This window comes from Nerophis ophidion, linkage group LG22 (assembly GCF_033978795.1).
Source record: "Nerophis ophidion isolate RoL-2023_Sa linkage group LG22, RoL_Noph_v1.0, whole genome shotgun sequence".
Classification (NCBI taxonomy): domain Eukaryota; kingdom Metazoa; phylum Chordata; class Actinopteri; order Syngnathiformes; family Syngnathidae; genus Nerophis; species Nerophis ophidion.
The window spans coordinates 33554060-33579291 of record NC_084632.1 but is presented as its reverse complement, the minus strand read 5'-3'; the positions used below and the strand labels follow the sequence as shown (position 1 = coordinate 33579291).

At 41.4% G+C, this 25232-nt stretch overlaps 1 protein-coding gene across 3 annotated transcripts in view; it reads right to left on the bottom strand.

Moving 5' to 3' along the window:
• The window catches only part of mylk4b (myosin light chain kinase family, member 4b), a 103813-nt gene that overhangs the window by 20811 nt on the left and 57770 nt on the right, over nucleotides 1–25232 (bottom strand). For 2 of the 3 annotated variants that reach the window (XM_061883745.1, XM_061883747.1), the window contains 4 exons: nucleotides 16607–16656; nucleotides 16354–16538; nucleotides 16035–16267; nucleotides 1036–1141 (listed from right to left, as the gene is read on the bottom strand). In XM_061883745.1, the coding sequence (XP_061739729.1) occupies nucleotides 1036–1141; nucleotides 16035–16267; nucleotides 16354–16538; nucleotides 16607–16656 (574 nt within the window). The remainder of the gene's footprint in view (nucleotides 1–1035; nucleotides 1142–16034; nucleotides 16268–16353; nucleotides 16539–16606; nucleotides 16657–25232) is intronic. The other variant, XM_061883746.1, reaches the window with a different exon arrangement.

Below are 25232 nucleotides of genomic sequence, written 5' to 3'. Positions count from 1 at the left end.
CGAACGCCTCCCTAGGGAGGTGTTTCGGGCACGTCCAACCGGTAGGAGGCCACGGGGAAGACCCAGGACACGTTGGGAAGAATATGTCTCCCGGCTGGCCTGGGAACGCCTCGGGATCCCCCGGGAAGAGCTAGACGAAGTGGCTGGGGACAGGGAAGTCTGGGTTTCCCTGCTTAGGCTGTTGCCCCCGCGACCCGACCTCGGATAAGCGGAAGATGATGGATGGATGGATGATGGATTATGGTGTGTGTATAAGGACCGCAAAATGGCACCTAGTAGCAGACATATTACCTACCGTTTTTTTTACGCAATTTTATGCAAAAGAAAAACTTTTCTTACCTTCTGGTACGTGCTGATGTGTATTTGGGATCTGAATAAGTCGTGAAAATGTGCGTGCGTACACAGTCTGTAACATCATAGTCATAAGCTTCTTCTTTTTCTTTACCTTCTTATGTGACATTCATCTTCCGCTGTTGCCATTTCTAATATAAAGTGCCGTGAAGTTCTTACTTATATCTGTCAGTACAGTAGCTATCAAAGCACTAAAAACTGTAGTGGGTTTACATAATTCACCCATGGTACTTTAGTTATTAGTGGGTTCCAGGGGAACGGTTCTTCACGGGACACATTTCCGGCGTTGATGTTGCACTATTGAGCCACATTTAGAAGATGCAGCTCCATTATTGATTTAAGTAAAGTCTGAATGTCATTTAAACAGTTAGCTCCATCTTTTGACATTTCATCCACTCCCGCGACAACAAAGATGACGAGGAAAAGACGCTGTCGACCGCCCACAAAACGGCGCATCCTGACGCGAATGTCAGAAAGTGACTTGAAAATGGTCTGTGAAACATAATCCATGCAACATTTTGACAAAAGAACCACAAGATTAAAAAAATCATAATATGACCCCTATAATGAAGCCTTATAATCCGTTTTGTATGAAAACAAACCTGAACAGTGCCCCTTTTAATCCGGTGCGCCGTATGGTCCGAAAAATACGGTGTGTAAAATAGTTTTTTAATGCTCACTCACCCTCCTAGGACTTCTTCTTTGTTGATGGAATAGTAGGTGGCGATTTGATGAGGTTTGGGAGTCACTATGCGATGGTCAAATGGTGCTGTTGGTGGAGGACTTGAGTCTAAGGTATCAGCGAACACAGAGAAAATGAAATAAAAACCTGTCGAAACATGACAATGATGCTCTTGCATGGTATTAAAGTGTGTCACCATAAGACTGGTTAAGAGTAATGCAAAATTAAATATCATCTGTGACAAATAATCCAGGTCTTCATTCGGTACCAGCTTTATTGAACATTCATGGAACTAGTAGGTTTTACGAATGAGGTTTGAGTTTTGCCTATAACATGTTTATATTATGTTAAACTTGATGTGATCTGACTGTAGACTACAGAAGATCATTGTAAGTCTGTCAGGCCAAATTGTAAGAAACCTAATTTGGTAGTGAGAATTTTGATGACAGTAGAGAACAAATTACAAATCAATCCATCAATTTTCAAGTTATAGACGATCCAATAATTATGTGCATTAAATAAACAAATAAAACAAGGATGGCATTTTGCAGAACATTTTAAGTCTCACTTTCAGAATACACACGGTTTCACATATATTACGCATATAAGAGTAGGAGTATGCATTCATATAGGAATTACGAAAGGGATTGTGTGTGTTGAAAATATAAATTGCTTTTACAATGAATAAATACCACATGGGTGGTTAATGATTTACAAACACTTTGTCAAAAATATACAGTTGCACTTTTATTTAAAAAAATGTATTAATTTTCAAAACACTGCAAAAAATGTTTCAACGTTAAATCTGTTTGCTGTTTGTATCATTTTTCTTATTTTGGTTTATCGTACCATGCGAACGTTGATTATCATTGAAAATTAATATAATATACCCTGAGGGTTGAATAACTGTGAGTAAGTGTAGACTAATGTGAAATCCTCAGAAAAGTATAGGGCACCGAATGTAAAGATTCTGATATCATTCTCACATTTAACACACATTTAGCAAATGTTTATCGCATTTAAGTTTCAATTAAATGTTGATTGTAAATCTTAGCTCTAAATGGTAAATCTAAATCTAAATTTTAAATGTAAATATAAATGTTAAATCTAAATTTTAGATGTAATGTATATCCATCCATCCATCCATCATCTTCCGCTTATCCGGGTCGGGTCGCGGGGGCAGCAGCCTAAGCAGGGAAGCCCAGACTTCCCTCTCCCCAGCCACTTCGTCTAGCTCTTCCCGGGGGATCCCGAGGCGTTCCCAGGCCAGCCGGGAGACATAGTCTTCCCAACGTGTCCTGGGTCTTCCCCGTGGCCTCCTACCGGTTGGACGTGCCCTAAACACATCCCTAGGGAGGCGTTCGGGTGGCATCCTGACCAGATGCCCGAACCACCTCATCTGGCTCCTCTCAATGTGAAGGAGCAGCGGCTTTACTTTGAGTCCCTCCCGATGTTAAATCTAAACTTAAATGTAAATTTTAATATAAATGTATCCAAATCTTAAATGTAAATGTTGAATCTAAATATAAAACTGAAAAAAATATTAAATGTAAGTGTTTCATCTTCATCTAAATCAGTGTTTTTTGTTGGAGGCATTCACTGAACCCTTCTTTAGTGAAAAAAAAATGTTTTTTTTTCAAATTCAAGACAAAGTTAAATAAATAAATGATAAATGGGTTGTACTTGTATAGCGCTTTTTTACCTTCAAGGTACTCAAAGCGCTTTGACACTACTTCCACATTTACCCATTCACACACACATTCACACACTGATGGAGGGAGCTGCCATGCAAGGCGCCAACCAGCACCCATCAGGAGCAAGGGTGAAGTGTCTTGCTCAGGACACAACGGACGTGACGAGGTTGGTACTAGGTGGGATTTGAACCAGGGACCCTCGGGTTGCGCACAGCAACTCTCCCACTGCGCCACGCCGTCCCTTAGTTGTATGTTGTATGTTTATGGTAACACTTTAGTATAGGGAGTACATATTCTAAGTAAAAAAGACTTAATTTAGAGTTATTTGGACACTAGGGGAACATGTTCTAAGTAAGAGAATATGTTAGTTATTTGGTTAGGGTCAGGGTTAGAGGGTTAGGGTTATAATAAGGCCATGCCGAATAAGGCATTAATTAGTACTTAACGACTAGATAAGAACCAATATGTTACTAATTTGCATGTTACTAAGCAACTAATTAATGGTGAATATGTTCCCCATACTAAAGTGTTACCATATTTTTTTTACTGGTGCACAAAATCAACCGTGCATGAACATCACCTTGTTCAAACAACAAAACTAAGACAGTGCATAAACTCACAACAAATTACACACTTGCAAATCAGTCAGCTGTTGCCGTATCTGTAACATGGAGAAGTTTGTATTTACACGAAGAGTCGGGTGTGTTTTGATCTCCGCCGAATGCCTGAGGTCGACTCACCGAACCCCTAGCGTTAGATCGAACCCTGGTTAAGAACCACTGATCTAAAAATTGAATCTATATTTAAATTTTTTTATTTTAAACTTAATCTAGCCAAATGCAAAAATTAAAATTTATAGAAAAGCCAGTTTGCCACCAATCCGAGGCCTCCCAGCCGCACCCACATCTCTGTCTTGGTGCGCGACACTCTTAAATCTTTCTTACTGCAAAGAAGGAAACATGACAGACGATTATTGATAAATTATTGCCAAAAAGTTGCATAATGTTAAAAATGTTAGAGCCGCAAATGTGAGTGTGCATGTTGTGTTGTTCCAGACCAGAAAGTCCACTTGTCGGTACCATGTGAGGAAACCAATCCTAGTTATGATTTTGGAATTGGTGTATAAGTATTGACCATATTTTGACATAATAACCATTGTAGCCTGTCAATCTATTGGTATTGTTCATCTCTTAAATGTACCCACCCTTGGTATAATGCAAATGAAAATACAAAGTCAGAAACATTCACTAATGATGCAATTGCTGTTTCCACATGGCGATAAAATGACATATAGACCAGGAATACATTTTTGAATTGTTTTTTTCTAGCATCTCAATTATTCCTGAAGGTAAAATGTGTTTTATGGTTGAAGGGAGCAAACAATAAGACCTATCGAAATGTTGTTTATATTGGTTTTCAGGACATTTGCCACCATGAATGTTCTTGTCCATCCATCCATCCATTTCTACCGCTTATTCCCTTTATGGGGTCGCGGGGGGTGCTGGCGCCTATCTCAGCTACAATCGGGCGGAAGGCGGGGTACACCCCGGACAAGTCGCCACCTCATCACAGGGCCAACACAGATAGACAGACAACATTCACATTCACACACTAGGGCCAATTTAGTGTTGCCAATCAACCTATCCCCAGGTGCATGTCTTTGGAAGTGGGAGGAAGCCGGAGTACCCGGAGGGAACCCACGCATTCACGGGGAGAACATGCAAACTCCACAAAGAAAGATCCCGAGGCTGGATTTGAACCCAGGACTGCAGGACCTTCGTATTGTGAGGCAGACGCACTAACCCCTCTGCCACCGTGAAGCCCAAATGTTCTTGTGATTGTGCCAAAATATTCACACCATGGATCAGTAGTCTAGTCTTCCTCTGCTATCAGCATCAGAGTTCTCCGGGTCTACAACATATTCATCCACGTCAACAGGCTAGTTGCTGCTGGTTCACAACTTGTCAGTGCATTTCAAGCTATTAGCAAGGCGCACATGTAGTCTGGCTGTTTGCATGATCGGGTGTTACAATTTAGTGGTCAATTGTGCGGAATATGTACTGAACTGTCCAATCTACTAATAAAAGTATCAATCAATCAATCGCAGGAAAGCAATTGCAACACTGCATCTAGCGCTGGAGAATCCTGCATCCACTCGATGGCCAGCTTCCCTTCATCATCAGTGGTCCATTCACAACCCTTGAGACATGGAACATTACGAAGGTCCTGCAGTCCTGGGTTCAAATCCAGCCTCGGGATCTTTCTGTGTGGAGTTTGCATGTTCTCCCCGTGAATGCGTGGGTTCCCTCCGGGTACTCCGGCTTCCTCCCACTTCCAAAGACATGCACCTGGGGATAGGTTGATTGGCAACACTAAATTGGCCCTAGTGTGTGAATGTGAGTGTAAATGTTGTCTGTCTATCTGTGTTGGCCCTGCAATGAGGTGGCGACTTGTCCAGGGTGTACCCCGCCTTCCGCCCGATTGTAGCTGGGATAGGCGCCAGCGCCCCCCGCGACCCCAAAAGGGAATAAGCGGTAGAAAATGGATGGATGGATAGTTTACATCGAGCACGTGCATTAAGAAGAGGTCTTCACCTTCTGGAAGCTGACTGGACTCAACCCTCCCCTTTTGGCAGAGAATATTTGATGTTGGAGTTCATTGACTTTCGTGGTGTTAGTAGATGGCACGTACAGTAGATGTGGTAGGTGAGCTATTTCAGCTTCTGAAAGAGCTTTGTGGATACTTACTATTAATGACTGAGCTGACTGAATCAATCAATCAATCAATCAATGTTTATTTATTTAGCCCCAAATCACAAATGTCTCAAAGGACTGCACAAATCATTACGACTACAACATCCTCGGAAGAACCCACAAAAGGGCAAGGAAAACTCACACCCAGTGGACAGGGAGAATTCACATCCAGTGGGACGCCAGTGACAATGCTGAGTATGAGAAACCTTGGAGAGGACCTCAGATGTGGGCAACCCCCCCCCTCTAGGGGACCGAAAGCAATGGATGTCGAGCGGGTCTAACATGATACTGTGGAAGTTCAATCCATAGTGGCTCCAACGCAGCCGCGAGAGTTCAGTTCAAAGCGGATCCAAGACAGCAGTAAGAGTCCCTTTTCCTTTTTGTAGGTCTTATCTGATTTCATTTGCTTCCAGGCGCCTGTGTTGTCTGTCTATTTATGAATAATGCAAACGAGGCGTGTTGGCTGAGTTCTTAACGTTTACTTTCAGAGCGTGCATATCACAACATTCTAGCTGCCGTCTTCGCGACATACAACTGCCGCTTTTCGGGCTACCGCGCATGCTCGTCACTCCTGTTCCATGCTGGTTAGTGTAGTTCTATTATTCCCTGGCTCATAACATCACATCTTTCCCCCTATAAATAAATAATGTTTAAGTCAATAAAGTGTTTGTTTTTTTAAACCTCAACTTTTCATTTTTTTTTTTAGCATTGTAACCACATTTGCAAATAACTTTTTTTTTTAATAGACATTTCTTTCAATATGGTTTCCATGGTTCTCGCCCGGAAAAGGGTGGAGTGCCATCTCCGGGTTGGGGAGGAGACCCTGCCCCAAGTGGAGGAGTTCAAGTACCTAGGAGTCTTGTTCACGAGTGGGGGAAGAGTGGATCGTGAGATCGACAGGCGGATCGGTGCGGCGTCTTCAGTAATGCGGACGTTGTATCGATCCGTTGTGGTGAAGAAGGAGCTGAGCCGAAAGGCAAAGCTCTCAATTTACCGGTCGATCTACGTTCCCATCCTCACCTATGGTCATGAGCTTTGGGTCATGACCGAAAGGATAAGATCACGGGTACAAGCGGCCGAAATGAGTTTCCTCCGCCGTGTGGCGGGGCTCTCCCTTAGAGATAGGGTGAGAAGGTCTGCCATCCGGGAGGAACTCAAAGTAAAGCCGCTGCTCCTTCACATCGAGAGGAGCCAGATGAGGTGGTTCGGGCATCTGGTCAGGATGCCACCCGAACGCCTCCCTAGGGAGGTGTTTAGGGCACGTCCAACTGGTAGGAGGCCACGGGAAAGACCCAGGTCACGTTGGGAAGACTATGTCTCCCGGCTGGCCTGGGAACGCCTCGGGATCCCCCGGGAAGAGCTAGACGAAGTGGCTGGGGAGAGGGAAGTCTGGGCTTCCCTGCTTAGGCTGCTGCCCCCGCGACCCGACCTCGGATAAGCGGAAGATGATGGATGGATGGATGGATGATCTAGCAAGCTTGTCAATATCTACAAACCCCGTTTCCATATGAGTTGGGAAATTGTTTTGGATATAAATATAAACTTAATACAATGATTTGCAAATTATTTTCAACCCATATTCAGTTGAATATGCTACAAAGACAACATACTTGATGTTCAAACTGATAAACATTTTTTTGTGTGCAAATAATAATTAACTTTAGAATTTGATGCCAGCAACACGTGACAAAGAAGTTGGGAGATGTGGCAATAAATACTGATAAAGTTGAGGAATGCCCATCAAACACTTAAATGGAACATCCCACAGGTGTGCAGGCTAATCGGGAACAGGTGGGTGCCATGATTGGGTATAAAAGTAGCTTCCATGAAATGCTATGTAATTCACAAACAAGGATGGGGCGAGGGTCACCAATTTGTAAGCAAATTGTCGAACAGTTTTAGAACAACATTTCTCAACGAGTTATTGCAAGGAATTTAGGGATTTTACCATCTTACGGTCCGTAAAATTATCAAAAGGTTTAGAAAATCTGGAGAAATCACTGCACGTTAGCGATGATATTACGGACTTTTGATCCCTCAGGCGGTACTGCATCAAAAACCCACATCAGTCTTGAAAGGATATCACCACATGGGCTCAGGAACACTTCATAAAACCACTGTCATTAACTACAGTTGGTCGCTACATCTGTAAGTTCAAGTTAAAACTCTACAATGCAAAGCCAAACCCGTTTATCAACAAAACCCTGAAACGCCGCCGGCTTCGCTGTACCCGTGCTCATCCAAGATGGACTGATGCAAAATGGAAAAGTGTTCTGTGGTCTGACGAGTCCACATTTCAAATCATATTTGAAAACAGAGGACGTGGTGTCCTCCAGAACAAAGAGGAAAATATCCATTCGGATTGTTTTAGGCGCAAAGTTCAAAAGCCAGCATCTGTGATGGTATGGGGGTGTATTAGTGCCCAAGGCATGGGTAACTTACACATCTGTGAAGGCACCATTAATGCTAAAAGGTCCATTAAGGTTTTGGAGCAACATATGTTGTCATCCAAGCAACGTTATCATGGACACCGCTGCTTATTTCACCAAGACAATGCCAAGCCACGTGTTACAACAGCGTGGCTTCCTAGTAAAAGAGTGCGGGTACTTTCCTGGCCCACCTGCAGTCCAAACCTGTCTCCCATCGAAAAATGTGTGGCGCATTATGAAGCGTAAAATACGACAGCGGACTGTTGAACGACTGAAGCTCTACATAAAGCAAGAATGGGAAATAATTCCACTTTCAAAGCTTCAACAATCAGTTTCCTCAGTTCCCAAACCTTTATTGAGTGTTGTTAAAAGAAAAGGTGATGTAACTCATATGCCCTTTCCCAACTACTTTGGCACGTGTTGCTGGCATTAAATTCTAAGTTAATTATTATTTGCAAAAACAAATTGTTTATGAGTTTGAACATCAAATATCGTGTTTTTGTAGTGCATTCAATTGAATATGGGTTGAAAAGGATTTGCAAATCATTGTATTCCGTTTATATTTACATCTAACACAATTTCCCAACTCATATGGAAACGGGGTTTGTAGAAACTCTGTGCCTGATTGCGTACCACACTTCTGATACACAGGGCATGATGTCCGTATTGAAGGCAAAACACAGCACAGAGACATCTGTATCTTCGGCAGTAATCACCACTAGTGAGCTATGTGAGCTTCCCAAACACTAATCAGAAGCAGGTGAAAATAATCAGCACCCATGGCAACCAAGGAAACACAAACCCAGTGCTGAAAACAGAACTAAGGGAGTCAAACTAAAATAAAACATGATCCGGCAATCGAATGTGGAACCCTCAAGTTGCTGACCGCTCTACCAACTTAGCCACGCCGCCCCGGGTGTCTCTTCCTCCTTCTTGGACTTCAATTCTGCCATTTCCTCCCAGTAGTGTGTGGTAAGTTTGTAGCAGATCTCCCTTCTGGTTTCAGAGAAACACTTTTTCTTCAGTTTCTCACAACTCTTTGGTTCTTTGTACTCTTTTATCAGGAACTCGATAAGACTTGCCTACAGTCGTTTACTCCACTGTTGAATATTGTTCCTGATCCGGATTGCTATACTTGCACCTTTGTTGCATATTTTTGCGTCTTTGATGGACGTCTCTCAGTAAACAATGAAGACAACTTTAATGCATTGCTTTGTTCGTTTTCCGCAGATATCCATCGCCATTAGCAATTGACCATGGCAAGACATCTCTCATGTGCAGATCTTGATTTTGAGCAACAAAGTTCATGAGCCCAAACAGGTTCCACTCAGCCATGAGAACAATTTATTTGGCCTACAATTTGCTGGTTGTTATTTTCAGGATGTGGGTAAATGTTTTCAAGTTCAATTTTCTCATCTTGGTATGAAACTGGGGCTTCACGGTGGAAGAGGGGTTAGTGTGTCTGCCTCACAATACGAAGGTCCTGCAGTCCTGGGTTCAAATCCAGGCTCGGGATCCTTCTGTGTGGAGTTTGCATGTTCTCCCCGTGAATGCGTGGGTTCCCTCCGGGTACTCCGGCTTCCTCCCACTTCCAAAGACATGCACCTGGGGATAGGTTGATTGGCAACACTAAATTGGCCCTAGTGTGTGAATGTGAGTGTGAATGTTGTCTGTCTATCTGTGTTGGCCCTGCGATGAGGTGGCGACTTGTCCAGGGTGTACCCTGCCTTCCGCCCGATTGTAGCTGAGATAGGCGCCAGCGCCCCCCGCGACCCCAAAAGGGAATAAGCGGTAGAAAATGGATGGATGGTATGAAACTGCAGTAGGTGGATTTGATTCCAACAACAAACTGACCAACTGTGTATGATCAAGTCTCAGTGGGATCCACCAAGCATGTCGGCCACATTCCTTTAGATCAGGGGTGCCCATTACGTCGATCGCGATCGACTGGTCGATCTCGGAGGGTGTGTCAGTCGATCTCAAGCCAGGCATTAAAAAATAGACATAAAAATGAGCAATCATCAATCATACCAAGACTTCACTTTCGTCAGTTGTTTGAGATTCTCGGCACCCGAGGATCTTGTGAGATGACGCTGGCTGCTGCGAGCTCATATTTAAGAAAAAAATCACTAACAGGGCGGACGCAGAGAAACACATTTTATTTCTAGAGACTCCGTACCTACTGTCAAAACTCTAAAGACCGACTGCACAGTTCCTGTCTTCACCATAAAAGACCTGTTTCATCCTGCCTGTGCTAACAAAATAAGAGTCTCAGAAAACTAGCGTGCACAAGCTAGCAAGCTACGGAGTTTGATGCCAATGTATTTCTTCCCCGCCCTCAGCGACCGCTTTCTCACTTGCTTGCCCACCCGCACAGTCACTGACGTCACTCACCTGCTGCCAGACATTAAAGGGCCACACACATATGCTACTCTCATAACAAAGTGTTTAAAAACGAGTATGCAAGTTGGACAAATGAGATGCCAAATCCAACCACTTTCATGTGGTATTGGACAGAAAGGAGGACTTTTTTTTTCTTCCATTTGAAAATGCGGACGTTATCAGCACCACTGTCTAATTCCAATCAATGCAAGTCATCAGAATCAAATACACCAACTTATATTATTGTCTTCATGAAAGAAAGGAATCCATGTGTGTTAAACATGCTTGTATTATCATTAAACACCATTAACTTGTCAACAAAAATGTCTCTTTCATAAATAAATAAATATAAATTATAAATAGGAATGAGGTAGATCTCCTCGAGTTGGTCAATTGAAAAGTAGCTCGCCTGCAGAAAAAGTGTGAGCCCCCCTGCTCTAGATGTTAGGGAGCTGCAAATCTCTCTGCCTGCCTAATGCGCTTCCTTGTAACCGCGCAGATAACGATTCAGAAAGTCCGGCGCTATTATTGAATAATATTACATTCATGAACTGGTGACTTGTCCAGGGTGTACCCTGCCTTCCGCCCGATTGTAGCTGAGATAGGCGCCAGCGCCCCCCGCGACCCCGAAAGGGAATAAGCGGTAGAAAATGGATGGATGGATGGAACAAGCAATAGAAAATGGATGGGTGGATGAAAATGTGACATACTGTATGCCGAAGCTGAACATCTGACCAAATGATGACTTGAATTCACATTCACTATGATCTTGTTTCTACCATTTTGCTCACAATTAAGACATATTTTTGGGAACAGATTTAAAGCGATTAGCTGTTATATAATTATGTTTTCAACTATGTCTTTGTGCAAGACAGTATGCACATTCACACACTTGGAGTTAACAGCTTTGTCGCTGAGAAGCGTCAAATTAGGGTTGTAAGGTATACCAGTACTAATACAGTACTGCGGTACTAATTAATTAAAAACGGTACTATACTTATTTTTTCAAGGCGATGAGGTGGCGACTTGTCCAGGGTGTACCCCGCCTTCCGCCCGATTGTAGCTGAGATAGGCGCCAGCGCCCCCCGCGACCCCAAAAGGGAATAAGCGGTAGAAATGGATGGATGGATGGAGGGCGCGGCGTTATCGTTGTCACGTCGCTGGTTTTACGAGCAGAGGAGCATGTTCGGCAATGCACACGCACCGAGTATTAACAAGCAGACACCGTGTGTAGAAAGAAAAAGAAGAATGGATGCATTTTGGCTTAAAAATGAAAGATAAAGGTCAAGTTAAAACAGAAAGAGGTGCTTTAAAACACGGCTAGCTAGCTACTGGCTAGCGTCTAGCCGTAGTCGGTAGTGTTTTCGCTATGCCCGAAATCACTAATCATTGCCTCCATGGTGACAAATAAAGTAAGTTTCTTACAAGTATTACCTCAGCAAGATGAGGAATGCTAACAACAGTGAAGTGAATTATATTTATATAGCGCTTTTCTCTAGTGACTCAAAGCGCTTTACACAGTGAAACCCAATATCTAAGTTACATTTAAACCAGTGTGGGTGGCACTGGGAAAACGTGGGTAGAGTGTCTTGCCCAAGGACACAACGGCAGTGTCTAGGATGGCGGAAGCGGGAATCGAACCTGCAACCCTAGCGCTCCTGAATCCAAACAAATGTCATGAGTGGATCTCCACCTGACATCCACTGTACCGAGCGTACAAGAGCGTATCTAGTCGTATCAATAATTACATCAATATTTATTATTGTTACAAAATCTTTTTTCCTTTCTTAAAATGTATATTATGTTTATATACTCAGGAAACACATCTTTGGACACATGGAGACTTTAAATATGACCATTGTATGATCCTGTAATGACTCTGTATTGGATCAATACCCAAATTTGTGGTATCATCCAAAACGAATGTAAAGCATCCAAACAACAGAAAAATAAGTGCTTATTTCATTTGAATAGAAGTGTAGTTGGAACATATTAAACACAAAAAATAACCTGATATTAACAGAAAATGAACAAGTTGATCAATAATCAGTTTTCTACCGGTTTTCCCTCATAATTTTGACAAAATGATAAAATGAGAAATGAAACAATATGTTACTGCATAGCAGCCAAATTAGGACCCTTTGTTTGCGTATTTAATGCTGAAAGACAAGGAGTTTAGTATGTTTACTATTTTAGTTGAGACCAACATTTTTGCCATTAGAAACAAATGTTTAATGTACAGTGGGATTTGTTTTTGTTAAATCAAAGCCAATAATGCCATTTTTTTGTGTGGTCCCCAATATTCAGAAAAGTATTAAAAGGTATCGAAAGTCATTTTGGTACCGATACTGGTACCAAAATATTGATATTTGGACAACCCTACTTTGGATTGGTGGAAAATTGGCATTACTATAAAAATACATTTTTACACTTAGCGAGATATTTAGTGCTCACATTTAGATTTAGATCCATCCATCCATCCATTTTCTACCGCTTATTCCCTTTCGGGGTCGCGGGGGGCGCTGGCGCCTATCTCAGCTACAATCGGGCGGAAGGCGGGGTACACCCTGGACAAGTCGCCACCTCATCGCAGTTTAGATTTAGATGTTAAATTTATATTTATATTTAACATTTAGGTTTAGATTTACCATTGAGATTTATGTTTTACATGTAGATTTATATTTCACATTTATATTTAGGTTTAAGACTTAGGTTTAACATTTAGTTGTATCTTTAATATTTAGATTGCCATCCATCCATTTCTACCGCTTATTCCCTTTTGGGGTTGCGGGGGGCGCTGGCGCCTATCTCAGCTTCAATCGGGGGGGAGGCGGGGTACACCCTGGACAAGTCGCCACCCTACATTTAGATTTAGTTTTAAAAACATTTTTTTGATTCGACATAATTACAGAATTACACTAGATTAACTAACAGTGTTACAAAAAAGATCAGTTAGAATAATACATAATGTTGGATATAGAGAACATACTCAGTGGCCTAGTGGTTAGAGTGTCCGCCCTGAGATCGGTAGGTCGTGAGTTCAAATCCCGGCCGAGTCATACCAAAGACTATAAAAATGGGACCCATTACCTCCCTGCTTGGCACTCAGCATTAAGGGTTGGAATGGGGGGTTAAATCACCATAAATGATTCGCGGGTGTGGCCACCGCTGCTGCTCACTGCTCCCCTCACCCCCCAGGGGGTGATCAAGGGTGATGGGTCGAATGCAGAGAATAATTTCGCCACATCTAGTATGTGTGTGACAATCATTGGTACTTTAACTTTACAAACCCTTTATTTATTGAATCAAAGATACTGAAATTCCACGACATAGTGAAATAGCAAACAGCTAAAATTATACACAAAGCAAACTATGACCTGCTTCTCAAGAATATACAACAATTCTTCTCAACAAAAGAGGAGAAATATAATCTTAGAGAAAAATGTCATTTTAAACGTTTGTACGCACGTCCAACACTTAAGACCTTCAATATATCAGTATGTGGAATTAAATTATGGAATGGATTAAGCAAAGCAATCAAACAATGTACTAATATGATCCACTTCAAGAAACTCTTCAAACTGGAAGTGTTTACAAAGTACAAAAAAGAAGAACCATGATACACATTCTGATTTTACTCACCCATTCTTTCATTCTCAAAATAATCTTACTTATCTCACCGTATGGAATAAAACTTACTTCACCAATTATTTATTTTTATTGGGATTACTTATGGAGTATATTGTGAATACATTGAGAACAGGAAGTGAACAAAAGTTTTATCAACTGTTATGTAAAAGAAAAGGGGTAGGTTTCTGCTTCTTCCTACTCCTTTTCGAACATGTTGAAAAGAGAAACTGGGAATTGCATGTTTGAAATAAATTCAAACTCAATTCACATTGGACCCAGAGACTCCCCGCAGCCGGACATTGATTGGTTGGTTGGTTGGTTGGTTGGTTAGTTTACATTTATTTCAAAAGTGAATGCAAATATGAATGATAATCATTAAGTTTACATTTCTCTTTACAACATGTTCGAAAAGGAGTAGAAAGAAGCCAAGTTTATTCAACCCTGCCCCTTTTCTAATTAATTTCAATTGAGTGGCACGTATTCAATTCCTGTCCTCATTTTGTAACACAATTTCCATCAATGAATACAACAGATCGCTTTGTAATAATGAAGTCAGTTACGGTTCACATATGAGATGAATATCTCATTTTCGTTTCATTTACAGATGTTCATCAAAATTATTCTTCCTTATGCTTACAAATGTAGTAAACACATTTAGTTTGAACAGCCTCTTAAACTCTTAAACTGGATCATATTAGTACATTGTTTAACTTATTTGCTTTATTTATTCCATAATTTAATACCACAAACTGATTCGCCGGAGGTTTTACGTGTTGCGCATGCACACAAATGTTTTAAATTGGATTTTTCCCTAGGGTTCTCCTCTTTTGTTGAAAATAATTGTTGGAAAGCAGGTTAGAGTTTGCTTCGTACATGATTTTAGCTGTATGCAAATGCACCAAATCGATGAATTTTGATATTTTTGATTCAATAAATAAAGAGTTTTTGAACATTCTTAGTATCCAACATTATGTAATATTCTTATTGATCTTTTTTGTAGCACAGTTAGTGACTGAAGTGTAGTTTTGTAGTTATTTCTCCATATTTCTGCACAATAACTCAGATATGGTAACACTTGTGAGCAGTAGGGAATATGAAGTGATTTTTGGTCAAATACAAAATATGCTTTATCCGTTATTAAAATATTTCTTGGCACCTTAGGTTGTATATTTTTTATTTGAGATTTCCCAGTTCATCTTCTCATCCATTATAACACCTAGAAATTTGATTTATTTTACTCTTTCAAAATCCACTCGGTCTCTTTGTATTTGTGATAGACTTTTTCTTCTACTGTTACCAAATAACATTATTTCAGTTTTACTGAGGGCTTCATGGTGGCAGAGGGGTTAGTGCGTCTGCCTCACAATACGAAGGTCCTGCAGTCCTGGGTTCAAATCCAGGCTCGGGATCTTTCTGTGTGGAGTTTGCATGTTCTCCCCGTGAATGCGTGGGTTCCCTCCGGGTACTCCGGCTTCCTCCCACTTCCAAAGACATGCACCTGGGGATAGGTTGATTGGCAACACTAAATTGGCCCTAGTGTGTGAATGTGAGGGTGAACTTTGTCTGTCTATCGGTGTTGGCCCTGCGATGAGTTGGCGACTTGTCCAGGGTGTACCCCGCCTTCCGCCCGATTGTAGCTGAGATAGGCGCCAGCGCCCCCCGCGACCCCAAAAGGGAATAAGCGGTAGAAAATGGATGGGATGGATAGTTTTACTGAAATTTAAGGATGGTCTGTTTTTCTCAAACCATCTGTTTAATTTCTTCTTTTCTTCAGTTATTATTTGTATTAGCTTCTGTGTGTTCTCTTCTGAACAAAAAGCTGTCGTGTCATTAGCAAATAACACTAACTTTAAGTTTTTTTGTAACTTTACAAATGTTGTTTAAACAATTTTGGTTCCAGTATTGATCCTTGGGGCACTACATGTAGAATCAATATTGAATTTACACTTAAATGTTATGAAAATGAACTTAATGTAAGAAAAGTGTGGTAAATGTGAGAAATAAATCTACTCGAAAAGTGTGACTGAATTTTTACATTCGCCAAAAAGCAAACGAAATGTACTGTACTTATTTCCTGATATTTAGTGTCTGTGATACCCATGAAAGATCTCACCGATGAAGAATTTGTCGGCATCAGATTCCACATTGTTTCTTTCTTGTTCCACCTCTGTTTTTGCTGCATCAGAGTCAATGTGTTGTGGCTTTTCTCCTACCAACACCAGTTCATCAGCCTCTTTATTTTGAATGTCTTCCACACGACTTTTTTTAAGATCGTCCTTTACCAGGCTTTCTTCTGTGACACGACGTTTGCTGCAGGATGCCACATCCCCAACATCTTCAGAGCTACTCAAAAAGGCACATCATTTGAAGAACAGTAAATACATATTAATTCTTTGTGAACAATTAGATGGTTACTGAAATTGTACAAATACCTCTCTTGTTTGAAGAGAAACATATGTTCAGTCTTTGTAGAAATGTCTTTATAATTACTTGGGGCTTGAGGTGACACGTCTGCTATGTCACCATTGTTTTCTGGGACTATGTCTGTTGATTCATTATCTAATTTTGAGTCTTCCTCTGAGTCTTCGGTTTCTTCTCCACTCTGCGTCGCTGATACCTTCATAATTCAAAATGGACGACTTAAGATGTAATCCATTTTCCCGGTTTTCAGTGTAAATTACTTACATTCTTTTTGTCGATTTTGTCAACCTGCCCTGGCAGCCCCAACAGTGATTCTGAAGTAAAGAAGAACACACAATGTTTTTTTTAATATGCTGCCCACAAGGTGTCTTTGTAAGTTAAACACTTTACATAAGCAATAAATGAGATATGTTCATCAGATATGTAACTAAGATAGAGGTTAATTAAATGAGGCAATATATATATATATATATATATATATATATATATATATATATATATATATATATATATATATATATATATATATATACATACACATATATATATATATATATATATATATATATATATATATATACATATATATATATATATGTATATATATATATATGTTTATATATATATATATATATCTGTATATATATATGTATATATGTATGTATATATATGTATATATATATATATATGTATATATATATATGTATATATATATATATATATATATATATATGTGTATATATATATATGTGTATATATGTATATATATATATATATATATATATATATATATATATATATATATATATATATATATATATATATATATATATATATGTACGAAAGACATGCACCTGGGGATAGGTTGATTGGCAACACTAAATGATCCCTAGTGTGTGAATGTGAGTGTGGGTGTTGTCTGTCTATCTGTGTTGGCCCTGCGATGAGGTGGCGACTTGTCCAGGGTGTACCCTGCCTTCCGCCCGATTGTAGTTGAGATAGGCGCCAGCGCCCCCCGCGACCCCAAAAGGGAATAAGCGGTAGAAAATGGATGGATGGACTACAAGTGGTCTACTCATAACCGACGTTATGTGTATATATATATATATATATATGTCATACTTGCCAACCCTTATGTGGTCGCGGGGGGCGCTGGCGCCTATCTCAGCTACAATCAGGTATATATGTCATACTTGCCAACCCTGAGACCTCCGATTTCGGGGGTGGGGGGCGTGGGCGGGGTTGGGTCAGAGGCGTGGTTGGGGGCATGGTCGGGGCGTGGTTTGGGCGGGGGGTGTGGTTAAGAGGGGACGAGTATATTTACATCTACAATTCACCTTTTCGAGTATTTCATATACATTTCATATATATATATATATATATGTCTATGTATGTATATATATATATATATATATATATGCGTATATAAATATATATATGTATGAAATACTTGACTTTCAGTGAATTCTAGCTATATATATTTATTTTATTATATATATAAATAAAATAAATAGTTGAATTTCAGACGGCACCTATCAAAAACACAGTAATAAAAACACAGTTGTTGTACTAACTGTACTGTGCTTGCTGGTTAATAAAAAAAACAACAACAACACTTACCTTTCACTGAGTAACATTTGTTCTGCCATTTGCGTACTGGCGAGAGTCACTTGCCGTCAGGTGCACAACACCACGTAAATCGTTGGCCAATCAAAATGCAACCCCATAACGCTATACCAACATTCACCCGGAGATAGCAACAGACAACATAAGAATTACTCTATTACAGACGTTCTCCTGCTTCGTCTCCTTGTGTCTGCAGTTTTTTTCCCATCAAAATCCGTAGATGTTGTAACGTGATTGGGCAGGCAAGCTGTTTATATAGTGGGAAAACGGACGTGAAAACAAGCTGTCCCCATTCAGGTCCGCATTGAGCTGGAGGGGGCGTTTCCTTGAAATTGATTGAAACTTTCATTAGTGGATTGCACCATTCAGTACACATTCTGTACAATTGACCACTAAATGGTAACACCCGAATAAGTTCTTCAACTTGTTTAAGTCAGGGTCCACGTTAACAAATTAATGGTGTTGCCTTCATTGTAACACTTATATAAGGCTTTTATTTTTTTGCGGCTCCAGACAGATTTTTTTTATTTGTATTTTTGGTCCAATATGACAATTTCAACACTTTGGGTTGCCGACGGACAGCACGGTGATACAGGGTGCCTTACAATTCGAAGGCCCTGGGTTCGATCCCTGGGCTAGGGGTCTTTCTGTGTGGAGTTTGCATGCTCTCCTCGTGACTGCGTGGGTTCCGTCCGGGTACTCTGTCTTCCTACCACTTCCAAAGACATGCACCTGGGGATAGGTTGATTGGCAACACTAAATTGACCCTAGCGTGTGAATGTGAGTGAGAATGTTGTCTGTCTATCTGTGTTGGCCCTGCGATGAGGTGGCGACTTTTCCAGGGTGTATCCCGCCTTTGGCCCGAATGCCGAGTGCCAAGACCCCAAGCAAGACAATCAATAGTTAATGGATGGATGGATGGATGGGTAATCAATGGATTAAATGGATAATCAATACAGTTTGGAAAGAAAAATTGGAAATCTTAATTGAAGGAGTTGTCAATGCCATGTGACAGAGGCATGGAATATTAGGCTGCAGCACACCAGAAATCGCACACCATTAATAAAAATGGTACTACGAGCTGTATGCCAGATGCCTATCCTCTTCCTTATCAGTTTCCGAGTCAACAGAATACTGTCCCTGAGCATATGCCTTTCCCTGTGACATCGCATCCTAACTTTGTGGAATCCCAAAATAATGGCTGCCAATGTTCTCTTCTAAGAAAGAAAGTGACTTAGCACTGTTGAACAAAGGACTCTAGGGAGTGTTAGGTCCCCATCACCACATGACTGGGGACTATAAAGTACACATCCATTTAGATCATCTCAAATTGCCTCGTGTCTCCTAAACACAAAAGAGGTACATACAAGAGCTCTGCAGGCCCTGCAACTATGTTACGTGCATCCCCAACGAGTTCAGGAAATGATAAGTGACCGCATAGTGGTCGGGATAAGTGACTCCAGGCTGTCAGAGAGACTTCAGTTAGACCCAGACATGACGCTGACAAAAACAATAACCCGGGTCAGACAGCAGGAAGAAATAAAGAAACAACAGCAACTGCTACGAGGGGGACACAGAAATTAAAGGTGCTAATTTGGATGCCATAAACACAAATAGAGGGAAAACACAATATAGAAAAGCTCCCCCACGCAGACCAGAGCAGTCTACGTCCAAATCAAGCACTGTAAACAAGACATACTATAATGAGAAATGTACAAGGTGCGGCAAAGCGCCACAACACCCCTGGAAACTGTGCCCAGCCAAAGAGGCCGAATGTCGAAAATGCAAAAAAAAAGGGACATTTCGCTGCGGTCTGCAGATCATCTCAAAGAGTGAAAGCTATAGTGACGTAGCTTTCATAGGGACAGTTAACATCGAAGGAATTGAATCAGCCTCAACGGAAAGAAAGCAACATTTAAACTAGACTCAGGAGCCTCAGTTACAGCTATTCCATCTTCCATGTACTTGAGAGCACGTGATGGCAGGCTGAAGACACCACCTAAGAAGATTAAAGGTCCAGATAAATGTCCATTGAAGGTTTTGAGCATCATGAAAGCACACATTAAAACAGAAAAAAGAGAAATAAGGCAGAATGTATACGTGGTGACAAACCTGGTGATGCCACTAATGGGACTTCCTGCTTTAATAAAGCTGAACCTGGTTCAATAGTTAGCTTCAGTACAGGAGGAGAAACAAGAAGCGAGCCATCAATACAGAGCTATGTTCCCAAAAGTTTTTTTAGGGCTTGGAAAGCTACAAGGAAGTTACTAGATAAAACTGAAGAATGGAGCAGTTCCTTATGCTCTCTCATCCCCGCGCAGAGTTCCATTACCTATGAAAGAACAAGTTAAAGAAGAAATAGACAGGATGGAAGCAATGGGGGTCAATAGAATGAGGGATGGTAGTGGTCCCCAAGCCAAATAAGAAACCTCGTATTTGTGTGGACCTCCCCGACTTAACGACAGCGTGTGCAGAGAGAGACACATACTGCCTGCAGTTGATGAGACACTGGTGCAGCTTGAGGGGGCAAGAGTCTTTTCAAAATTAGATGCAACATCTGGTTTCTGGCAAGTTCCTCCACATGAAAAATCCCAGCCTTTAACAACTTTTATTACCCCCTTCGGAAGATATTGCTTTCAGAGGCTCCCCTTTGGTATTTCTTCCGCGCCTGAGCATTTTCAGCTGAAAATCTCACATATAATCGCAGGGGCAAAGGGCGCTCTGTGCCATGCAGATGACATCTTAGTCTATGGAAAATACAAAAAAGAGCATGATGAAAGGCTGCAGGAAGTACTGAAAAGGTGTGAAAAAGCGAGCCTCATCCTCAATGAAAAATGTGAATTCTCAGTGGAAAAAGTGAAATCCCTTGGACAAAACATAAGCGCATCAGGAATCGAGGCTGATCCAGACAAAATCAGCTCCATTAAAAACATGTCCGAACCTTGCAATGTGGAGGAGGTCCGCCGGTTCATTGGAATGGTGAATGTTATGTTGTTATGTTGTTACCTTGGCAAGTTCTCAACTAGTCTACCAGCTCTCACAAAACCCCTACGTGACCTGTTAAAAAGGTGACAGCACATGGACCTGGGACACACAACAGAAAACAGCCTTTGAAAAAATACAAAAAGAACTGAGTTTTCCTCCAGTCCTTGCACAATACAGTCCTAAGAAAGAAACATTGGTATCGGCAGATGCGTCTTCATATGGACTTGGAGCGGTCCTCCTGCTGCAGCAGACAGATGGTAGGTGGAGATCTGTTGTGTACATATCACGGAGCCTGACGCCCACAGAGGTCCAGTACGCGCAAATAGAAAAAGAAGCACTAGCGGCAACATGGTCCTGTGAGCAACTCAGCTCATATCTGCTTGGCTTGAAATTCACAGTCAATCAATCAATCAATGTTTATTTATATAGCCCCAAATCACAAATGTCTCTAAGGACTGCACGAATCATTACGACTACAACATCCTCGGAAGAACCCACAAAAGGGCAAGGAAAACTCACACCCAGTGGGCAGGGAGAATTCACATCCAGTGGGACGCCAGTGACAATGCTGACTATGAAAAACCTTGGAGAGGACCTCAGATGTGGGCAACCCCCCCCTCTAGAATGAGAATTGATCACAAACCTTTAATCACGCTGCTTGGCTCTCGGTCTTTGGATGATCTTCCTCCAAGAATTCTTAGATTTAGGCTAAGACTGTTGAGGTTCAACTACAAAATCATACATGTCCTGGGAAAACAACTCTCTTAAGAGCCAAGCAGAATGAGAGGAAGCGAGCGGCGTGGCGTAGTGGGTAGAGAGGCTGTGCCAGAAACCTGAGGGTTGCAGGTTCGCTTCTCACCTATTGATATCCAAATCACTGCCGTTGTGTCCTTGGGCAGGACACCACCCTTGCACCCGGTCATACTTGCCAACCTTGAGACCTCCATTGGGTGGGCGGGGCAATTTTTTTTTTGATTTTTTTTCCTTTGTCATGAAAAAGGGAGTTTTTTGGGGGGGTTGGTGCACTAATTGTAAGCGTACCTTGTATTTTTTATGTTGTTTTAATAAAAATAAAAAAAATACATTAAAAAATTGTTTTTCTTTTTTTTTTAAATTAAAAAATAATAAAAATTTATAAAAAATTCTTCTGCGGCCCGGTACCAATCGATCCGCGGCCTTGGGGACCACTGTTGTAACGTGATTGAGCAGGCAGGCTGTTTATGTAGTGGGAAAACGGGCATGAAAACAGGCTGTCCCAGTTAAGGTTTGCTTGGAGCTCGAGGGGGCGTGGCCTCCAGCTCCGCTGAATTTCGGGAGATTTTCGGGAGAAAATTTCTTCCAGTAGGTTTTCGGGAGAGGCGCTGAATTTCGGGAGTCTCACGGAAAATCCGGGAGTGTTGGCAAGTATGCCCCCCGGTGCCGCTCACACCGGTGAATGAATGATGAATGAATGATTGGTAGTGGACGCAAACTGGCAGCCACGCTTCCGTCAGATGTAGTTTACCACCAGGTGTGAATGAATGATGGGTTCCCACTTCTCTGTGAGTGCTTTGAGTATCTAACAATAGAAAAGCGCGATATAAATCTAATCCATTATTATTATTATTATTATTATTACACTGTGCCACGCTTATTGACATTTTTACCAATGATTTCGATAATAACACTACAAGTGGTCTACTCATAACCGACGTTAGTGATCATCTGCCAGTTTTCACAATACAAGAAATACAAGAAGACAAAAGGACATATTGAAGACTTTGCAAAGAGAAGAGGATGATTGCTTTCAAAATTGATCTAGAAAAGCCAAATTGGGACAGTGTGTACAATGAAAAAGAGGTTGATGAAGCAAATGGACATTTCTTAAACAAGTTCATAATACTTTATGACAAACATTGTCCATGGAAACAACTCAGTAGAAAACAGAGAATATATATATATATATATATATATATATATATATATATATATATATATATATATATATATATATCCATCCATCCATTTTCTACCACTTATTCCCTTTTGGGGTCGCGGGGGGCGCTGGCGCCTATCTCAGCTACAATCGGGCGGAAGGCGGGGTACACCCTGGACAAGTCGCCACCTCATCGCAGGGCCAACACAGATAGACGGACAACATTCACACTCACATTCACACACTAGGGCCAATTTAGTGTTGCCAATCAACCTATCCCCAGGTGCATGTCTTTGGAAGTGGGAGGAAGCCGGAGTACCCGGAGGGAACCCACGCATTCACGGGGAGAACATGCAAACTCCACACAGAAAGATCCCGAGCCTGGATTTGAACCCAGGAATGCAGGAACTTCGTATTGTGAGGCAGACACACTAACCCCTCTGAAGCCCATATATATATATATATATTCACAGTATATACTGTATATATATATGATTGGCAACACTAAATTGGCCCTAGTGTGTGAATGTGTTTGTGAATGTTGTTTGTTTATCTGTGTTGGCCCTGCGATAAGGTGGCTACTTGTCCAGGGTGTACCCCGCCTTCCGCCCGATTGTAGCTGAGATAGGCGCCAGCGCCCCCCGCGACCCCAAAGGGAATAAGCGGTAGGAAATGGATGGATCGACATATATATATATATATACAGTGTGTATATATATATTTACACATATTACGGATGTCACGTATGAAAATATTATTATTATTGTACTTATTTTTTATCACTATTGAAATCACAATTATTAATCAGGATTGTTCATTATGTTTGGTAGAACAGTGTTGGGGTATGAAAGCCACGCATTCATGTAATTTGTAATATCTAATAAAAATGCACCAAATAAATCAGGACAGATCCATTGAGAGTTTGAGCAGAAATATGCCGCATATGAATTAATCACACACCAAAAAAATGCTATGTCACGTGAATGGCTATTAAAGTAATTACTTTGTGGAATGAAAAAAAACACAAGTAATGTAAAAAACATGGTGTTTACTTTTTGATATCAATATAAAACACAAAGTAGTTTGGCTAATGCAGACAAAATCAAATTAACAAGCGTAGTTCTTCAACAACAACCATGTCCCTCAGTGCAACAGTTTAGCCAACGAAAAGAGTGATACCTCGCACGTCTAATATACAATCTTTGTGCCTGACGGACAACTCAGCCAGTGTTCAATTCGTTGAAATGACAAAATATTTTAGCTAGTATTGATGTTATTGAAACACTGACAAAGTTAGCAGTGAAATAAAGGAAAAGTGAGCATCCCAGTCAATAAATGAAAGATTTTATAAACAAGTTGTGGCAACATTCGCGACACATCCCCTTATGCATGGTAACTCTCAGTCCCAGCAGCTGAGGGAAGCATATTGTTCTCCTCCAACAGCATTGCGCTCTTAAACGCACACTGAGACTCCACGGAAGTAGAAGCGATAGAAATGAAGTAAAACGAATGGCTACAATGGCTGCCTTCAAAGCAAAGTGCATGTTTCATGAGCCGAAGGGCTCTAGTGCGCATGAGCAGGCTCTGCGGCACTTCAGTATTCAGGAAGTAAGGCGTGTTGCCTAAAATGCATTAATAAATGACGGTTTTGTCACGGCGCGGGCTCAAACCCGCTTTTCTCCGGCAGCTGTGTCCGTTGGCAGCACGCCGAGACATGCCCCTGCTCGCGCTAGCCACATCACAGCCTTGGCGGCATGTGGGCGATCAGCAATCTGCACACCTGGCGCAGATGGTCACATCTCCCTTCATAAGCCTGCACAACCTGACATTCCTCGCCGGAATACAACCTTCTGTTGGCGTACCGTAAGCGATCGTTAGTTCTCCGTGTTCTTCCTGTTCTTGATTGTCTTCTCCCTTGTGCCCACAGTGGGGCGGTGTTGGGGTGGGCGGGGTTCGGGGATGCATGGTTTGGTGGTAGCGGGGGGGTGTATATTGTAGCATCCCGGAAGAGTCAGTGCTTCAAGGGGTTCTGGGTGTTTGTTCTGTTGTGTTTATGTTGTGTTACGGTGCGGATGTTCTCCAGAAATGTCTTTGTCATTCTTGTTTGGTGTGGGTTCACAGTGTGGCGCATATTTGTAACAGAGTTCAAGTTGTTTATACGGCCACGCCAGTGTGACTTGTATGGCTGTTGATCAAGTATGCGTTGCATTCACTCATGTGTGTGTGGAAGCCGCATATATTATGTGACTGGGGTGACTGGAGTCTCACAGGAAAATTGGGGGGTTGAAACCAATACCGATAATTTCCGATATTACATTTTAAAGTATTTTTTCGGGCGATATTTTCGGACATCTGTAATATTTA